The 19,330-nt window shown below is 64.4% G+C and overlaps 1 protein-coding gene across 1 annotated transcript in view; it reads left to right on the top strand.

The window, feature by feature from the left end:
* The first annotated feature begins 4,667 nt into the window (after window positions 1–4,667).
* MLPH (melanophilin) overlaps window positions 4,668–19,330 on the top strand; it is a 31,508-nt gene continuing 16,845 nt past the window's right edge. Inside the window, exons 1-4 of the mRNA XM_036236477.1 lie at window positions 4,668–4,783; window positions 9,353–9,486; window positions 16,688–16,909; window positions 17,171–17,283. Of these exons, the coding sequence (XP_036092370.1) occupies window positions 9,377–9,486; window positions 16,688–16,909; window positions 17,171–17,283 (445 nt within the window). The 5' untranslated portion in view covers window positions 4,668–4,783; window positions 9,353–9,376. The remainder of the gene's footprint in view (window positions 4,784–9,352; window positions 9,487–16,687; window positions 16,910–17,170; window positions 17,284–19,330) is intronic.

Raw genomic sequence — 19,330 nt, 5'->3', positions numbered from 1 at the left:
TTCCTCTGCTTAACAGCCACAGGCTCCTCGGGGACGGGATGCGGACTATGGATGGTGTGTACTGTAGGACATCCCAAGGTCCGTCCTCAAAGGGACCTGGCTTCCCCTGTAGTCCACGGACTCTGGGTCTGAGAACTGGTTTAGATCTGGGAACAGGGGGCGGGGTTGTGACTTTTTACTGCAACCCCTGATCTCAGCCTCTGCGCACCAGTGCCTGAATTCTTCTGCATCAGCCAATCAAGTGGCGTCCTGGTTGGCTGTCCCTCTTCCGAGCTCCGAGGAGGACCGTGGTCTGTGAGCCAGCCCAGAGCTACCCAAGGCCAAGGGGCCCTGGGCGCTTTCCTGCATTTTCTGCCGGTATGGCGATTTCTCCCGCCTCGCCTCTGACAGCTGAGCCTCTCCGCCAGAGCTCCGCTACTCAGAATCCCGGCATCCCCCTTGGCACGAGGGAGAGTGGTTTCCTGTCACGGCACCCTGCCATCAACGCCAACCACAGGGCACAGCCAGACCGAGCTGCCCGCTCCCCTCATCAGTGGGGCTCCTACCGCCCGGCATGGGAGGTGTCCTCTGGGCCTCCCGGGGACAGAATCACGGTCAAGCCTTTGATTTGAGTTTGGCACAAAGTTTCCACCTTGAACTAAAGGCACAGCTTGTGCTCCAGGAAACAAGCGTGCTCGTGGGAGATGGGGCTGGAAATTTTAACTGGGTTTGGGGTTCAGGGGGTGGTGAGGGTGTGGGAAGGGGATGATTAACATGAAGATTGGTGTGAGTACGAGAAGGAGAAGGGCGAGGCCAGGCTCCGTGGGCTCAGGGTGGGGCTGTGGGTACGTTTCTTGGCGGTGATGGGCTTTGGGACCGGGCCATGGGGTGGGGGCGGCTGGGCAAGGTGCCGTTGGCACCCCGCTCCCGGCTCTGCGTTGGGTTCCAGCTGGCACCGACCTCCAGGGCCCGGACTGGCGTCAGACGGACCTGGGTGGCAGAGGGCAGCGGTGAGTGATCTTGTGACAGATTTCACCACGGGGAGGCCATTAGCAACAGCGCAAACATTCCGGAACGCTTCTACAGGAGTTTCGTGTGAACTTGAATCGCAGCTCGCGCCGTCAAAACCAAAATTAGGTCAGTCCGTGAACCATGGAGGCCAAGGAGCGGTGGGAAGCTTGCTACGGTGATGCCGGATTTACGGGCCGTGGCCGCCACCTGACGTGGGCTCGGGGCTGCCCCCCGCCACGTGCCCCACGGGCGCCCGGCGGAGGGGCTCCCGCTGAGTCTCAAGGTCGGCTCTCGGCCTCTGGCCGTGTGGCACCCCGGAGCTGGTCACTCCCGCTGCGGCGGAAGCCTGCCTCTGGGCGTGGGGAAAGTCTGGGCATTGAGACGCTGAGACCTGGATTCGAGTCTGCTGTCACCTCTCTAACTGCGCGACGGGGCCGAGTGTCTCAGCTTCCTGGCCTGTGCGACCCACTCGGCACCATATGGGTCAGCGCCCGGACAAGGCTCGCTCAGCACGCCATGGCCGCAATGCCTGCCATGCCCCTCACGTCCGTAACCACAGAACTGAGATGCCCAGGAGTGTGTCTCCGTAGAGGGGAGCATGACACTGTTCCCTGAAAGTTGTCCCTTCCCTGGGAACCGTTTCGGCTCGAGCCCCGAATCCCTGAGGGTGAGCGCTGCTGGTCAGGCTAACTCAGGGAAGGCACAAGCTCTGTGGCCTGCGCCCCAGGAGAACGGACGGTCCCACACCCCCCAGCGCAGAGGTGGCTGTGGAGACAAGGGCTTCTCCTAGGGGACTTTCCCTCGTCTGGGCTGTCCTCTGGCCAGGAGAGCTCTCTGCGGCACTCACCGAAACCAGCACTTCTGAGCACTTGAACACGGGGGGTAGGGACAGGAGGACGAACGGCACTGAGCTCTGCACAGGGGAGGACCTCAGACCAACTCAGGGCAGAGGAAGAGGCTGAGCCGAGCTGGGGGCCATGTCTCACAACACAGTCAGGGCCGATGGCCGGGGAACGCAAGAGAGGGACGCCGGCCCCAGAGGCGAAGGTCCCCAGTCCTCCAGGCTCTGCCCGGGGACCCTTCTCCCTCAGGAGGGCCCCTGGGTGGCAGGGACAGAGCTCCTTCTGGAAAATGCCCATCGGTCAAAGTTAAATTCAAAGGTATCATCAAAACACGTAATTACAATTACTGAACAATATTTCTGCAACCAGTAGTTATCGACGGCCACGTGTGTGCCTGGCACAGGGACATTGAAGTGACATAACAGTCCCCACGCCGCCCAAGCTCAGAGCACAGGAGAGAGGCGGCCAGAAGATGCTTTCTGAGCAGAGGACAGTGGAGCGGCCAGGCGAGCAAGGGGCCACGCTGGCCGGGGCGGGGAGGGGGGCGCATCAGAAGGTCGGAGACCGCAGACAGGGGCTGTCCAGTGGTTCTGACCCCCGCGAGGAGTGCGGCTCCCTGGCGGTCACGGCGTATCCTCCAGAGCGGGGAGGACAGTGGCATGGCCCTGTGCCCTGAAGGACTGGCGGGAAGCAGGGTCAGGTGACGGCCCCTCAAAGACGCAGGCCTCTCCTACAAACCCTGACGATTCCCCACCTCCCCATCCAGCTAAATCATGTTGGGACAATGCTTCCAAAAATGAGATTTTTCTCAATTTTCAAGATTCATAAACTTTTTTAAAAAATTCATTTTGTCTGATGAAACATATTTCCTTGTAATTCACAGATAGTTTACTGGACTTGGGATTTGGGGCAGTATTTTTCATGTGTTCAACTTCCTCAATGTTTATCTCAAAAGTCCAAGTGCCCCCGCCAGCCAGGTGCCAGCCTGGCCCAGAGGGCAGGGGAGAGTAAACGATGGATTTACCTCCTGCCTATTGGTGAGAGGACCCAGGACCCAGCGGGGGGTGGGGGACAGCAGGCCTCTCAGCGCTAATCCTGGACTCTGCCCTCTCGGAGGAAGCTGGCACTTCTGGACGCTGTAGGCCAGAGGCCTCTCCCCTGAGGACCCCTACTTATGAGCAGAAGTGAGGTCAGCCCAAGCCCAGCCCTCAGAGGGGCCCAGGGCCCAGCTATCTCTGCAGTTGAAGGGCTCCCAGGCTGTGAAATGAAAGCCCCTCCCAACCCCAAGGCCCACATTCCGCAGCGAGCTCCTGCCGGCATGGCCCACACCATCCTTCAGGCCTCCTTCTGCCCCTGGATCCCCGCGGAGGAGGCGGCGTCACGGACAACTACCGTCAAGGCCGGCAGGGGGAGGGCTCTCTGCTGCCCTCTGGTGGCCACCCACCAACAAGGCCGCGAGTCCATGATGGCTGAGTGAGAGGCTCAGGGCTGCAGGTGTAGACGGCCTCTAACTCGTTGTGCGACCTTAGGTAAATGTCACCCCCTCTCTGGGTATCGGTTTCCTCATCTGTACTACACAGGATTGAACCACATAGTCTTGAGAAAGAAAAAGCCGGACCCGAGCAAGTGAACAAGGAAGGATAGTCACAGGGGCCAGGGCAAACGGTTAGGGAGCCTGAGGGTGCCACCCAGAGGCAGCTGGGAGCCCTGAGGAGCCGCGGACAGGGGAGGGGCCCAGAGGCCCAATGGAGAGGCCCAGGCGAGCCCAGAATGTCAGGGTTAGTTTCCTCTTCTGTAAAATACAGATACTAACATCTGTTCACCTGAAAGCATTGATTCCTTATGCATTTATATTCCTATCCTCATTCTGCAGATATGGAAACCAAGTTTCAAAGTAGATCATAGAGAAAGAACGTACTTTTTGTTTGATCTTTTTAAACGCTAAGTGAGAGGGAGGAGGGAGAGCGCCCTCGCGTGCCCAGGTCCCTCGGGGAGAGGGGAGAATGCGAGTCCACGGGAGCTGGGCCCGTCCAGCCGCCCCGGGGCGGGGTGGTTGGGGCTGGCGGCCGCGCCTGGGACCCGGGTTTGAAGCGCCCCGGAGCGCCGGCACAGCGGGAGGAGGTCCCCAGCCCCAGCGCCGCGTCCCCGCGTGCGCCCCGCCCTGTGTGCGCACGGATCGTGACGCGCGCGGAGAGCCGCCGCTCTGTGCCCCGCAGGACTCCCCCTGGGGCGGGGTCCGGGGTGGGGGAGCCCTGGCGCCCTCCCGCCGCGGGGGGACCTGGGCTGTCGGCTTCCCGGGTCTGGGGCGTTTGACGCCCAGCGGGAGGGACGGCGGTGAGCGGCGCGCGACCTGCGCGAGGAAGCCCCGGGCTGAGCGCCCGCCTCCCCGCTGGCGTTCCCGCGCGCCGTCGGCGGCCTCGGCTAAGGCTCCTTGCCAAGCCTCGGCTTCCCCTTCTGTAAAGCCCAAGCGAAACCGCGTCCTTCCTCCCTGCGGACCCAGGACGGGAATTTGACGGGACGGCGCGTGCGCACGGGCTCGCGGGCGTCCCGGTGCTGCGGGGAGGACCGCGACTGCACCGCCCCGGCGACGCCGCGCGGTCGCCAGGTGTGGGCTGGACTCCCCTGCCGCGCGCCGCCCTTGTCCCTGAAGCTGGAGGGGCTGTCCCCTGCACTGACATCTCCCGCGCGGCTTCGGGGGGGGGGGGTGCCCTCCCCGCCCTCCTCCTGGCCGGGCGCCCGGAGGTGCCAGCGCTCGCGGAACTGGGCGGGACGAGGCGCAGCCCACGTGACGGGGGCGGGTGACACCCTGCCCTCGCCCGCTGCCTGCCCGCTGCAGCCAGGTCCAGAGCCCGGGCCGCGCTCCTGGCCGCCTCTCGTGCGCCCTGCGCCCTGCTGGCCCCGGTGCTGCCTGACCCGACGCCCTGCCCGGTCCACGCCCTGGGAAGGAGGCGGTGAGTGCCAGGAGAAGGGGGAACGGCAGGGCCCTGGTGGCGCCCAGGACAGGGGACCCAAGCTCAGGGAGGGTCCCCGCTGATTTGTGCAGCTCCGCCAGTGTGAAAACGCCCCCAGAGACCTCTGCGCCTCAGTCCAGAATGGCGAAGAGGTCGCGCCCCGCCTACGGAACGGCAAACCTCGGCCTGTACCTGTACCTTCTCACACAGGTGAAGGCTGCCCGTGGCCTCTGGGAGCCCTTTGTGAGCAAAATAGTGGTTTAATCCAAGCCCTGCTGTGGGTCTGCGGCCAAGGGGGCCGGCGCTGAGGGTGCGGAGGGTTCTCACTCTGGCCGGTCGCTCTGGGGCCAGAGTGTGTCCTTTTGGGGAGAGACCTCCTCCCAGGCTACGGTGCCAATCTTGGGGTCAGAGCCCGGAGGATGTCGTGGAAGGGGAGCAGGTGTCCAGGCCTTTCCCTGGCCTCCAGAAGTGCCCGGTTCACTGGAATCATGTTTACGGCCGGGCCCCTCCTCGCCCAGAGAAATGAGGAGGACCGTGGGAGTGGGCACCCAGAGTGGCTCCAGTTCTCGCTGAGCCAACCCCCCTTAAAATCCCCGAGGGGTCCATAGGCTTAGATCTACCCAGTGGAAAAACCCACCTCATTTATGTTTTATATTTTCTTTCATGTTTGTTTTTTTTCCAAATCTTAAACCCTAAAGGGGGCAGCGAGGCCCCCAGCAGCGCACCAGCTGTGCAGGCCGGCATGCCCATGGCTGTGAAGTCCGGGGAGAGAGCCAGTGCTTGCTGACCATGGGTGGCTGAGCAGCCAGTCGCCTGGCACACGCGTGAGCGGTCGGTGGTTGGACCGATTAAGGCGTTAGTGACTGAGAACTTGCAGCCACCCCAGTGGGTCTGGTGGGAGGAGGGAGATAATGGGAAAGGCGACCTCAGTGCCTTTGGATGGCGCTGCGATGGCCGCTCACGTGCGTCCCAGCCCCTGTGGCTGGTCAGCCCTCGGGGTCTGGCTGTCTTATTCTTGGCAGAAGCAGCCCCTGGAGGGGGAGCTCCCCCTCTCCCCACCTGATACCCCACCCCCCTTCGATTTTAATGTCCTGGCGTCGCACAGGGCTGGAGAGGGCCAGAGAGGCCACAGACCCGTTGTCCGTGGTGCCAATGGGAAAGCCGAGACCCACGGAACTTGCCCAGGGCACAGGGCCAGCCGGTGGCTGAACTGGGACAAAGAGCCAGTCGCCTGGGGCCCGTCCTTGCTGTGGAGACTGGCACCGAGGCCTCGGCCGCCAGCAGAATCTGTGCCCCTGTGTGAATGAGGGGGCAGGGAGAGCCGGCCGCGGGCGGGGAAGCCGCAGCACGCCCACCGGGGACCCGCTTCGGAGCGGCACCGGCGCGCAGAGCCGCCTGCTGCGCCCGCGCGGGGCGGGGCCTCCCACGGAAAGGCGCTCGAGTCCCCGCTGACAACCCCGGGGGGTTGGTTCCTACCCACCGGCAGCAGGCCTGGCCCACAGGCATGCCCGCACAGGCTGGCTGGAGGGCAGCGTTTGGGGAACAGCCACGAGGGGTTAACGCAGAGGGCCCACACTGGCCCCCGCCTCCCCCGCACCCCGCTCAGGAAGGTGCCGGCACCTTTAGCGGCAGGAAGAGCCCCTGGCGCCTGGGTGCTGAGGCAGCCGGCATTCCTGCCACTGTTCAGTAAGGAACTTGGATGGCCGTCCCGTTCGTTCTGCTCAGGCCGGGTGGCTGCTCATAATCACCATCGTCCCAAGGCTCAGGGGGCGGCCAGCCCACGACGTGGTCAAGCCAAGTCTTCCCTATCATTTGGCCGAAATCTGAACTCAAATCTTTAACGGTTAAAGATGACACACCGCTGAAATTCAGCGACCCGGGTCCAGGACGTTGATCTCATGAAACCAGTTCCGCCGTCTCTCTCCAGCTCGTGAACGTCCGCGCCGCCCGCCCTCGCCCCCATTACGACCGTTCAGTGACTGGGGAAGGCTGACCGTCTCACATGCCAGCAGTGTGACCGCATCTGCGTGGCGGAGCAGCCTCTGTCTCACCCGGGAGCCTCGTGACTGGGCGTTATCTGCCCAGAAGTGAAGCAGGAACCGATGGAGCCTGCTGGGGCCGCCCGCCAACTCACGCCCCGGGCGGCGTCCCCAGGCCAGGGCGGGCGCCCTCTGTGGGTCCAGTATGGCCTCTCCCCGTGTGCCCCTTGACTGTCGTGGGCGAGGGGTACCAGGTGGACATCAGGGTCTCGGGGGGGCAGCAAACCGGGGCATGATGGGAGAGATGACTGGCTGGAAGCCTGTCCCCTCCGTGAGCCCACGTGGGTCCCGTGACGCGGCTGTGCCTGGCAGAGGGCCGTCCCTTCTGCCACCCTCCAGGTGCCCCCCTACCAGCCTGAGGTGAACCAGGGGGAGGGGTTTGCCAGCAACAGGTCCCCAAAATGCCAGTCACTTTGGTTTGTGCATTTTAAATGCTGAAGTCACACATACTCCCCATTCAACCTAAGAGTATTTTGTAAAGAGAGTTTTTGAGACGCTGTAAGCATTTCGTTAAGTCACTGAATGGGAAGGTTTGGTCACAGTAGACAAAGACCCCTGTCGTAGCCATTGTCTCTGACCCCTGGTCGTCCTGGGAAGCACGGCCTCCCTGCCTCATGGCACTGCCTCTGGAGGCCAGCGGGGTTGAAATCCGGGACGGCTCTCCCCCGCCCCCATGCCTCCTGCCCCGCCGCCCACCCCAGGAGTTGGGCCGGAGCTAAAACTAAGCACTTAGGTAACATTTTCCATGTAACGGCCCGTGGGCCGCAGCAGCGGGGCCTTGGCGTGCGCCGTGAGCCGCGAGCTCCGGCCTCCCTGCCGCGCCGTCCCTGGCTTTATCAAACACAGCGTGCCCCTCCCCCGGCCACCTCACTGCCCGGTCTACTCAGGCTCCCCGCAGGAGCCGCCCAGGTGGCACCAAGCACGACACCACCGTTCCTGTGGGCGCGGTGGCACTGTCTGCCTCCCTCTGCCTCTGGCCTCCCCGTCGCCTCTCGGCCATTTCTGGCCAGCCTCACACCGGGGGGCAAGGGGGTCCTCCCCCGCCACCTCCTGACAGACGCCCCATTGCCCCGCCTCGGTCGTCATTGCTGACCCAGCTGGAAAACCGCGCCGTCCTTGCTGGAGAGAAGCGTAAGGGGAAGAGCCGGGCCTGAACGAGGCCGAGGCGGCCGCGTCCCCTGGGAAGTGAGCAGCCTCCGGCCGCGGTTCCGGTCGCCGGGGACCTTTCCTCCCGTGCACTGCCGGGCCATGTGCTGTGCTGTGAGAGTCACCCCGCGCGGCGGGAAAAGGACGCTTTGCTTCTTTGGTCCAGCTTTTCCCCATCACACCTCAGGATCCATGTTCCCTGAGGCGAGGCCGGAATCGTGACTTCTGCGTGAGGAGGGGACAGGGAGTCATGGCTCAGCTGACGGTCACGGCGCTTCCGTCTGCTCTGAAAATAGAATTTCAACAAATATGCTTCTTAGGATACGATATTTTTTTAACAGTAAAAAAAATAAAAATGAATAAACCTCAGTCACCCATCAAATAACTCTTTGTTTCAGTTTTTTAAAAACCAGGAAGTCCGTGCTCCAAGGGAGCATCACAAATCCATTTTCGTTTTAACATTTTCTTGTCCAAAATCTCAAGTCAGCTGTAACGAGGACAGTCAGCGTGGTTCCGGCACCTCGGGGTCCCGTCCCCCACTCCCCTAGACACCATCCACAGGCCACACTGGGCACGGGATGGCCGGCCGGCACGAAGCATCTAAGAAGTTACTTTTTTACCAACTTTAAGGCGCGAGCCAGTTGGCAGCCACAGGATCTCCGCGGAAATTCTCATCTTAAATGGTACCTGAGTGCCACTCAGAAAACATCACTTTTCATAATTAACCTCTTATGCGAAAAACAGAAGTACATTTCTAGCACGAAGCACGCGGTTTCCTTAGGAATTCTGCAGTGAGCTCTTTCGACGGTCAGCGCGGTGGGGGGGGGGGGCGCCCCCAGAACTCGGAAGCCCCACGAGCCTTTCGCTTGGCTCAAAGGCCTCCTAGTGGGAGAGGACAGGTCACCCCCGCCCCGGGGTGTTCCTGAGAAGACAGATTTCAGTCCTCAGTGAAGAAGCAGGAGTCACGCAGCAGTTTGTCACCCTGAGTCACCACAGGGGGACCGGCCCTCCCCGTGCACAGCTGCTCCCTTCCCCGTGGTGACAAGCCCAGCGGATGGACCATGTCTCCAGGATCACACCTCCCCTCGGGGTCCCTAGGACAGAGGAAGGGGCCGTGCCCCGTGACGCCGACATCACCGACACATTTCACAATGGAGAGAGAACAAGGGGCCCACGGCTAAGCGTGTGAGGCCCGGGGGCCGGCAAGTGGGTCCCTCTGAAATCGGGGTTCATTTATTTAAACCATCCCGATGTCCAGGCGCGCACTGGCCTGTTTGCGTAAACTGTTTAATCCGGGTGGGACGAGGTGCCCGGGACGTCGGTGCCCCCCGTGTTGGCTCGTGCGCCGTGCGCCAGCTGACCGCTGCCGTCTGTGACTTCCCAGGTGTGACTCTGACGAGGCGCGGAGATGGGGAAGAAGCTGGATCTCTCCAGGCTCACGGACGAAGAGGCCCGGCACGTCTGGCAAGTGGTTTGGCGGGACCTGGAGCTCAGACGGAAGGAGGAGGAAAGGCTGCGGTAAGTGTGCGAGGAGCACGAGGCCGAGCCCGGGGCCCCGAGGGGCTGTCACCTCGGCGCTCGCGGGGCGGGCGAGCGGCCGGGCGCGCGGGTGCAAGACCGCCCTGGGGAGCCGGTGCTGCCGAACACTCCGCCTTCGGTCCCCTCCTGGTTAAGTGGAGGGGACCTGCCTTCCATCCTGACTTCCGGTGCCCCCGGACAGTGCGGTTTCGACTTGATCTGGGACCCGGGGTGACCTCGCCTCCCGAGCTGGCTCATGCTCCAGCCACAGACATAAGAGCGGAAGGCGCTACAGGGGGAGCCTCGCTCCGTTCCGAAGCGCCCCGAAAGCTGGGGTCGGGGGGCTTTCGGGGGAGGCCGACCTTCCGCCTTCCTCTCCGGGGGTGTTGGCACCCCCGTCTCCCGGAGCCCCCTCGCTGTCCCTGAGCGGAGACCGCGGGCATTATCAGCTCTCCGCGTGCCAGGCTCGTCCCTGACCACTGCGGTCCAGCTCCCACCGGGCTCCTTGTCGTCACTTCTCGGTGTCTGTGTGGGTTGCCGGGCCTGTTAAAAGGAGGCGTCTGAGCAGAGACCGGAGGCAGGGAGGGAAGTCGCCAGGAGAGGCCAGAGGGGGCCCCGGCAGAGCAAGGAGGGGGTCGGGGTCGGGACGAGCTGCAGGTCACGGGGGTCCTGGCGGGCCGTGCAGGCCAGGGGGCTTCTCGGAGTCCCTTTGAGCAGGGCAGTGGCCACCGTGCAAGCTGCGGGCTGCTGAGAAGGGGTCAGATGGAACTCGAAGGCAGAGCCAGCATGTTTGGGTGGGGGTGGCAGCATGGGAGGAGTCAAGGTGACTCCAAGGTCAGGGCCTGAGAAACGGCGTGGTCCCCTGTCCCCTCTCCTGGGGAGGGGCAGGAAGCAGCTCGGACACGTGGTTCGGACGGGCAGGCGCCCCATACCCTGGGCGGGCGCTCGGAAGGGACGTGGCTGTGGGGGTTCCCGCCACGCGAGTGGCGTTTGTACCGGCCCCAGAGCGGCCACAGTGACGGCGCCGGCGGTCAGAGGTCCCGAACGCGGGGGCGTCCTCCCGGCCGTGTCCTCCCGGGGGCTCCAGGGAATGCGGGGGGCCAGCCGTGTCCTCCCGGGGGCTCCAGGGAATGCGGGGGGGCCAGCCGTGTCCTCCCGGGGGCTCCAGGGAACGCCTGTCTTCTCCCTGCCCCAGCTTCTGGACGTGGCCGCAGCCCTCGGCTCCGGGCCCCTTCCTCCGGCCTCGAAAGGCGGTGGAGCATTGTGTCGCGCCGGAAGTGTGAGCACGCGGAGGCGGGTGGGAAAGTCACCTCGAGGTGCCTTGAAGTCGGGAACCCCGCAGCCCGTGTGGCTTTCCCGTGGCCGCGCTCCCTGCGCGGGCCTGTGAGCGGGCAGGACGTCGGGAGAGTCGTGTGAACAGCGGGTGCCGAGCAAACGGCTTTCTGCGTTCTTTATTGTTGTATCGCGTTTACCTCCGTTTTGTTTTGAATATGCAACAGAAGGCAAAGCCGCCTCGGCCTGTGAGAGGCCTTTTCCGCAGTGTCCCCGTGACCCCCAGGGCTCAGGCGCGCGTGGTCTGGAGGCTCGAGGGCCGGGCATGGCGGGGCTCAGAACGGGCCCGGCTGCAACGCGCCGACACCGAAGCCCCTGGGTGCTCAGCACCGACGCTGGTTCCGCGGAGCGGGGGGCTGGCGTGCCGGCAGCCCGAGACGAAAGCGAAGACGATCGTGAAGACAAGGAGCCTGCTCCCCCGCGGCGTGTTCCGGGTGTGCGTCCGCGCCTCCGGCCAGTCCCGACGCGAGTGCCCGTCCACCCCCTGCCCCTGCCGCCTCCCTGGGGCTCTCCGCGATCCCCAGTTTCCGATTCCCTAACGTGTGAGCCGACCGCAGGCTGAAGCCAGAAGCTGGTCCCCCGGTGGCCGCTGAGCGGGCGGTGGCCGTAGCAACCTCAGCCGTTCAGGACTTTTCCCGACGTCTTTGCCGTATTCCAGAAGGACACCGAATGGACGGCCCAGCTCGCGAAACCCGCGCGGTCATCGACGGACACAGTTCTCGGGGACAAAATCCTGAAACCAAGACACAGACACCCTGGCCGCCTGGGAATCACAACCTGCCCTGCGTCCCCGAGTCCGGGGACACGGGACACGGCCCGAGGTCGGATCACCGGCAGCAAACGTGCCAAGGGGCAGTTTGCTAAGGAGCCAGTTCACCGAGTACGGCCAATGGAAAACAGTCTCTCACACGCGCGCACACACACACGCACGCACACGCGCACACACACACACACAGCGTTTCTTCTCATATCAGCGGAAACGTGTGTCAGGCGGCTTCCTCCCCGGGCCCGAGCGTCCGTCCACGGGAAAGCCCTGCTGAAGGCCAGCGCCTGCGAGGTCACCGGAGACCCGCACGCCGTCCGGTGTCCTGTGTGGAGGCACGAGGCACGTGAGCTGGCAGGTCCCCCTGAAGGCCACCAGGCTGTGTGACTGGCCTCGCCAACGGCCGCCTGAGCAGACTGTCCCCAAGGCACTAGAGCCTCCGACCCCTGGGCCAGGCCTGCGCCCCGCCACCCCAGGCCGGTGCCGAGACATTTGCAGCCCTGCGGGGACACAGATGTGGCCGGGGGTGACTGCAGAGCCGGGAGCTCATGACCACGCTCGGCCACTCGGCCCTGAGCCGGCTCCCGGGGCCTTGCGAATAGGAGCGTTTATTCCAGGGGCCCCTTCTGTGGGAGGAATTCCCCGGGGGAGGGGGGCGCCTGAGTGGCAGGCCCCCTGCGGGCCGTTTGGAATCCAGGAGAGGGAAGGGGGAGGCCACCTGGCCGTTGACTGAGCCCAGCAGACGGGATCGCTCCCTGGGGGCGGCAGCGAGCCCCGAGCCCGGGGACCTGGGGTGGGCGGACGGCCCGGCCACGGGCTGCTCTGTGTTGTTTCTCTTCTCCGTGCTCCGTGTTCGTTCACGTTACCTGCGCATTACAAGGCTTTGACTGCAGAAAAGATAATCACGTGTCTGGTTTCGACGCCACATGAGCACAAAGGAGCACCAACTCTAACCCTCTCCGAGGGGCCATCCCGTCAACGGCCCCGGGCTCCCGAGTCCCCTGCTCTGTGGTCACCCCACAGCCTGGACCGATGGCCCCGCGCATGGCTCAGGGAAGGGGTGAGGCCCCCCCCCCACGATGTCCTGTGGCCCGCGTTCCTCGCTGGCTGGCGCACGGCCTCCCCTGCGCTCGCCTGAAGTCCCCCGAGTGACTGCGCCCCACGTGACTGAGGAAGGGGTCCTCTCGGGGAAAGTTACCGGGTTTTCCCGAACCCCAGAGGAATGACCCCGCAGGGCTGGGGACGCCTGCCCCTGGGCGAGGACGGCCTGGCACCTAAGGAACGCCCCGTTTCAGGGGGCACAGCCCACAAACCAAATATTAGTCCCGGGAGCCTCGCCTGGAAAGGCAAACAGGCGGAGACATGGATCCGCAGTGTCTGCAAACAGACCGGGCCGAGCAGCTCTGAGGGCTCTCCCGGCGAGGCTCCTGGGGGGCCGCAGCTCGCCTCGGAAACGACAACGACAGTGAGGGCTGTGAAGCCGCCCCGAGCCGGGCCGCCGGGCTCTGCAGACAGAGCTCCGGGGCTGAACCGCGGGGCCGGAACAGGGAGCCCGCCGGGCCAAGGCCACGCAGGGGGGCCCCGAGGCTCGCAGGGGCCCGCCGAGCGCACGCCGCGTGGGCCGCCTCCATCACGCACATCAGGGTTCGGCCGTTCTCCGAGGGCCTCACAGGACTGCAGCGAGTGCCGTCCCCGCACCGCGACCCCGGACGCCTGCCCGAGGGTCGGGGCCTCAGAGCCGCCGACCGGCGCGGCGAGCACAGCTCAGAGCGTTTGGCCTCCGCCAGCGACCGCCTCCGCCGTTCCGTCGGCTTCGGTCGCTTCACGCTGAATGACTTCGCCTCTTCCTTCCGTGACTCGTTGGTCCTCGCCAGCTCTGCCGCCCGCCCTCCGCCCCCTGGGCTTCCCCCTCGCGCCGTTTCCTCGGCCGCGGCACGCGGCGCGGGTTTCGCATTTGGGGCCCTCTCGCCCTTTCCCCTCAGGACTGTGGCAGCGTAACGCACCCCCAAAGACGTCCACGTCCCGATCCCCCAAACCTGCGAGAATGTCAGGGCACGTGCCCAAGGGGGATTAAGGCTGCAGGTGCAACCGAAGCTGCTCGTCGGCTGGGCCGGACTTGGGGCGAAGGCCCTGGGTTAGCGGGTGAACCGGTGTCACCACGAGGAGCGGGAGGCGGGTGGCAGGAACACACGAGAGCCCGTGGGCGCCCAGCCCGCCATGCGGCTCTGCAGAAGGGGCAGGGCCAGGGCCGGTGCACGCAGGCGCCCCCGGGCGCTGGGAAAGAACGGGACCGGAGTCTCCCCCAAGCCACCGGGAAGGGCCACAGTCCCGCCAACGCCTTGCTTTAGCCGGTGACAGCCAGGTCACGCTTCTGACCGCCAGGACCGGAAGACGAGGCTCAGGTGTTGGCGAAGGCCGCGGAGCTGGCGGCAGCGCGTTGCGGGGAGCCCCGCGCGAGCCCGCCTCACCGTGCTGCGGGAGGCCGGGCCGGCGGGTCGGGGCACGGCGGGACGCACCGCCTCTGTGCGTGCGTGCGTGAGTGCCACGTGTGTGCGCGTGCAGGTGTGTGTGCGCGCCACGAGTGTGCACACATATGTGCGTGCATGTGTGTGCGTGCTGCGCGGGAAGCCCGCCCGCCTTCCTCCCCGTCTCGACCTCCAGCTCCGCGGGCGCGGTCCTCCCATCAGCCCGGTGTCCCCCCCCCCCCCGCCGCCCCCGTCCCCTGCCCCTCCCTCTCGTGCCGCAGTCAGCACCTGGGCAGACTGGTGTCAAGTCTCCTGCTTCCGATGGTGAATCATATTCGGGGTGCCGTCTGTTCCTGAGGGCGATTTACCTTGCAGGCGCACATTTACCTGCCTGCGGATGCTCCCATAGCAGAGTGACATCCGGGTGGCAGGTGCTGGCCTATGGGTTGCACTCACCCCCTCCTGTGGGGAGCCCCCGGTCGGGCTATTGCACCTGTAGCTGCCGCATCAGGCAGCGTCACCCTGCTGGACCAAGGCGAGGTCCTCCTCCCTCCCTTCCTGCTCCCATCCCTGAAGAAGGAAACTCATGTTTTAAAGGGGGGGTCCCCAGTCTCCACGCCACAGATCGGTCCTGGTCCAGGTCCTGGTCCAGAGTCTGTTAGGAACCAGGCCGCAGAGCAGGTGAGCAGCAGGCAGGTGAGCAAAGCCTCATCTGCGTTTGCAGCCGCTCCCCAGCGCCGGCATCGCCGCCTCAGCTCCATCCACCTCAGATCATCAGGCCTTAGATTCTCATGGTCCCTGGTGCCACACAGGTGGGGGGACCACTTCCCCCACATCCTGCACCTGCCACAGATGCGTGGCCTCTCCTGGGCTCTCCCTCAGGACCTGACGTTCCGGGATCAGGTGCCTCCCCCGTCCTCACCTTCCTTCCGGCCGTGCTGTGTGGACACGGGGCGGCCTGTAGAGAGGGTGTGGGCAGGCCCCGCCCCACGGGGGGAGGGGGGGCTGATGCAGACAGAGCCGGAGAGCGGCCCCGCCCACTGGCGCAGACTTGACCTTGTGGATGCCACTTTATCTAGGCCGTGGGAGAGGAGGGGAGTGGTGCCCACTAGATTCCCAGATCCACTGGCCGATTTTTATTGGTTTTCAGAGCCGAGACAAGAGAACTATTTTTGTGACCGTCTTCGTGAGCACTCTGATGACTACTCAGGGTGGGGGGTCGTAGGTGAGTCGATGCCACTTTAATCCAGCATCATCGGCCTCCCAAAGCGTCCCAGGATTCCTCCATCGTCCGAAGGCTCAGGGGTGTCCCCGTCGGGAACCACAGGTGTGGAGTCCTCGGAAGACAGTGGCACCCAGCGCCTGTCTGATCTGTGTCACTAAGAATCGATTCCCCTGATCTCATCCAAGCCAAGCCGTTTCGTTGGGCAGACGCTCCCTGAACCAGCACAAAGGAACGCGTCCGTTATCTGGGGTGCACTTCCCAGTTGGTTCGATTTGGTGGGTTCACCAGGAAGCCGTGTTACCGAAAACCCAACGATCTAGGGGAACGGTGGTCCCCCGGGACTCCGGGTGCTGGACGCCTCTCGCTCTGGACGCCCCCTGCCAGGCCTCTGCAGCCACTCTCTGGGGGGATACGCCTGGGGCTCGGGTGCCCATCGGGAGAGACCCAAGACCGCTCAATGAGGAAATGCCACCCGGCCTTGCCCTGGGGACCCCGTGAGTCCTCTAGAGAGGGTGCAGTGACCCGCACCAGCATGATGTCCACCTGCACAGTGCTGTCCTCAGCCTGGGACATTAACTCAGGCCGGTGTGGCAGAGTGGGTGTGGCTGGCCAGGGGTCACAGAGGAGAGTGTCAACCCTGCCCACCGTCTGGGCCTTTTCTCTGCATTCTCTGTCACCTGTGACCAGCCGTGAAACATTTGGATTTATCTCTCCTCTCACCTCCTCTTAAACAACCACACTGGGAACAGGTCAGTTCTAGAAACCCTGTCCCCAGACAGGCCACGCCCCCCAGGACCTTGCCTGGTCCTTGCTGGGCTCTTCAGAGCCACCCGCCCTTCCCCTCCCGAGGAAGATTAGACACGGGATGCTAACGACCCCCGGTCCGTGCTCACCCGGCTCCGTGCACCTGAGCCCGGTCTCCGAGCTCTGAGGTCCGCATCAGAAACGCCCAGCACTTGGCTCGGAGCTGGGGAAAGAGCACAGGCTTCGGGGCCTCCTTCGCCCCGCTTCCGTTACGCCGAGCTGCGGGAGGCTGTGCGGGCAGCAGTGGGGGCTGCCCCAGCCTGGGGTTCCGAACTCTCGTGGCTTGTGGCCCTTTGGCAATTAATGAAACCCACAAGCGTACAGCCTGGGAAAATGTACAGGCGTAAACAGTCGCAGGATGTTTAAATGCGATTTCGCGTCTATAAAGACAGTGTGTTTTGCTTCCCGCCCACCCAGACCCCCATGTGAACCCGTCCCACCGGTCTGGCCCCTCAGGAGACAGTGGGGGTGGCCCTGACACTGCAGGGGGCACAGGCTACCTGGGGGCGCCCTGCACACGAGACCGTCCCCCCGTGTGCGCACATGCCCGTGTGAAGCCTGCTGCAGAAACGAGGCGTCCGACCTATTTCCGGTCTCTGCCGTGTTCCTCAGAGGGTTGAAGGGCAAGGTTAAGAAGGAGAACTCCCAGAAGGCGCTGCTCTCCGACTCCGCCCCCCTGAACGAGACCCACTGCGCCCACTGCCTGCAGCCCTACCGGCTCCTCGCGATGCCCAAGGGCCAGTGCCTGGACTGCCGCCTCTTCACCTGCCAAGGCTGCAGCCACGTCCACCCAGAACACCAGGGCTGGCTTTGCGACCCCTGCCACCGGGCCAGGTGAGCAGGGGCCTGGAGGTCGCAACCCTGCTGTTTCCGGGGCGGCAAGTCCCTCCGGCAGGGGTAGCTGAAGCCAGGCGGGTGCAGGTGTGTGGCTGTCGCGCACGCCTGTCTCGCCCAGCGCACACCTGTCTCGCCCAGCGCACACCTGTCTCGCCCGGCGCACGCCTGTCTCGCCCAGCGCACACCTGTCTCGCCCAGCGCACACCTGTCTGTCTCGCCCCCGGCAGTGCCACGGGCCTGAGCTCCGTCTCTCTGCAGGGTCGTGCAGACGGGCTCGCTGGAGTGGTACTACGGGCACGTGCGAGCCCGCTTCAAGCGCTTTGGGAGTGCCAAGGTGATCCGGTCCCTCTGCGGGCGGCTGCCAGGCGGAGGTGAGGGGCAGGGAAGGGGAGGGTGGGGACCTCTGGGGGACTGGGGGGTTTCGGGGGGTTGTTCTCAGCATGTTTTCATGTTTCGGGACCAAGCGGATTCCTTGGGGATGAGCGTGTGAGCGTCCGTCTGCCTGTCCCTGTTTCTGGTGTTTTCGTGAGGTCGGCTGCTCGTCGTTGTGGGAGGTGCAGACGTCCACCCTGGCACAGCTCCCGGGGGGTCCTTCATGTTGACACCCCACTGTCCGAAGTTGCATTTTTCGGAGCTTCAGAGTAAGCTGAGAACTCAGAGCCGCGACTGGCAGACTCAGAAGCTGTCGAGCGACACGCTCCGCGGCCGCGGCCTTCCCCGTGGGAGGCGGGGTCGGGGCCCAGACTCTCCTTACGACCAACGTCCCCCGAGCGAGCGTCTGATGAGTGTGAGGACGTAGAGAAACCGATTATAACTGTCGATTGTTTTAACATTGTGAAATCGACTCTGCGATGAACTTGAAACCCGGGCTGGCCTTGGTGAAGAGGAGTTCACCTTCACTGCCCACCTGTGCAGTCCTTGCAAGGAGGTTGTCTCAGGGGAAGGAGTGAGTTTGAAAGGGTCTCCTGGACTTGAACGGAGATCATTGAGCCGTGCTTGCAGGGAGCACATGCCTTGTCCCCGTCATCGGAGCCCCAAACTCCGCCTGGCCAGGCGCTTGGGCGGGACAGCCCTCTGGGCCCACGTCTGGGGCCCCCATCTGGAGGACCAAGGCCAGTGCCTCCAGGACGTCCAGAGCAGGTGCTGAGCTGCTCGTGTCAGGGTGGCCTCACCGTGCCCCAGCCTCTCCACCAGGCCGCTGGTTCCTTACGTGTGTCTCGTGTCCCTCAAAACCCGGGTGGACAGGCAGGAGCGGATTTGGGCAAGGCCACCCCGGAGCGTCTGCGCTCACGACGGGCCTGGCGCAGGTGCTTCTGAGGCATCTTAGCACCGTGTTGAATCTAGGACCAAGGTCACTGAGAGGCCCCTCACCTGTAACGGCTTTGAGCACCTGGCACAGCTGACCAGGGTGACGGGGCTTCTTGGGGGGATGCAAATGATAAGTCATCCAAACCAGGACACTTTTAACAGTAAAAGTGTCCTCCTGATAACCATGCTAAGACAGACTCGGCTAGCAGTGCCCTGGTGGCAGGGAAGGGACCGTCCACCCTTTATTTGGGGCCCTTTCCCAGGCTGTTTCTCTATCTGGGGCTGGAGCCCATCAAAATTCCACACCCCACGCCGCTCGGCCATGCCGCAGCCGGCCGAGGGGTTGTCCTGCAGCTGGAGGAGCGTGGTACAGCCCCTCCACGGGGCTCAGGCGTGGGAACCGCGGGTAGCACAGGAGAGGCCACGCTCCAAAGCGCCAGAGAATCTGCACCCCAAAGTCGCCAGCTCACAGCGAAACTGCAGCCACGTCAGAGCCCCAAGGACTGGGGAGGTGGGGCCCCGGGCGGGCTCAGGAGTCTGTGCTAAGCGAAAGGTCCCAGGGGTCTGACGCCCAGCCAGGGTCCAGAGCCGCAGGAGCCAACGCCACCTGGAACACACCAATTTCAAAACTGTTACCGTCGAGAGCCAGGAGGTGGCGCTGCGGGGCAGCGAGAACCCAGATTCCCAGCCCGGCTCCAGGCTCCACGCTCCACGGGGGCGGGTCCCAGGTCCCTGGACAGAGGTCCCGGGGGGCTGCGTTCGCCCTGCGGCCCCTGCAGACGCTGCACCCAGAAAGGGCACAGGGAAGAGCGTAAGAGCTGGAGAAGTCGTGCCCCTAAAAGAAGTCTCCACACAAAGAAAAAGGAAATAATTACAATTCGCGTCTGAGACCCTTCTGGGCGGTGGAGGGGGGGAAGGGGGGGATCCTAATCCGGACCGCCTGTAGCTGGGGGGCGGGGTAGGGAGATGGGGGGCGCCGGGGTCTCCCAGCAGGCCTCAGACCGCCGGCGCCTTCTCCCGAGGCCCCACCCCGGGCGCGCAGGCGCAGCAGAGCCGCGGGGGCAGGTGGACGAGGGCGTCCTCAGGCGCGCGGCAGGTGTCTACCCGCGC

The sequence above is a fragment of the Rousettus aegyptiacus genome, unplaced genomic scaffold (assembly GCF_014176215.1).
Source record: "Rousettus aegyptiacus isolate mRouAeg1 unplaced genomic scaffold, mRouAeg1.p scaffold_m13_p_2, whole genome shotgun sequence".
Taxonomy (NCBI): domain Eukaryota; kingdom Metazoa; phylum Chordata; class Mammalia; order Chiroptera; family Pteropodidae; genus Rousettus; species Rousettus aegyptiacus.
The sequence above is the reverse complement of the archived record's forward strand: the minus strand, read 5'-3'. Positions and strand labels throughout refer to the sequence as shown.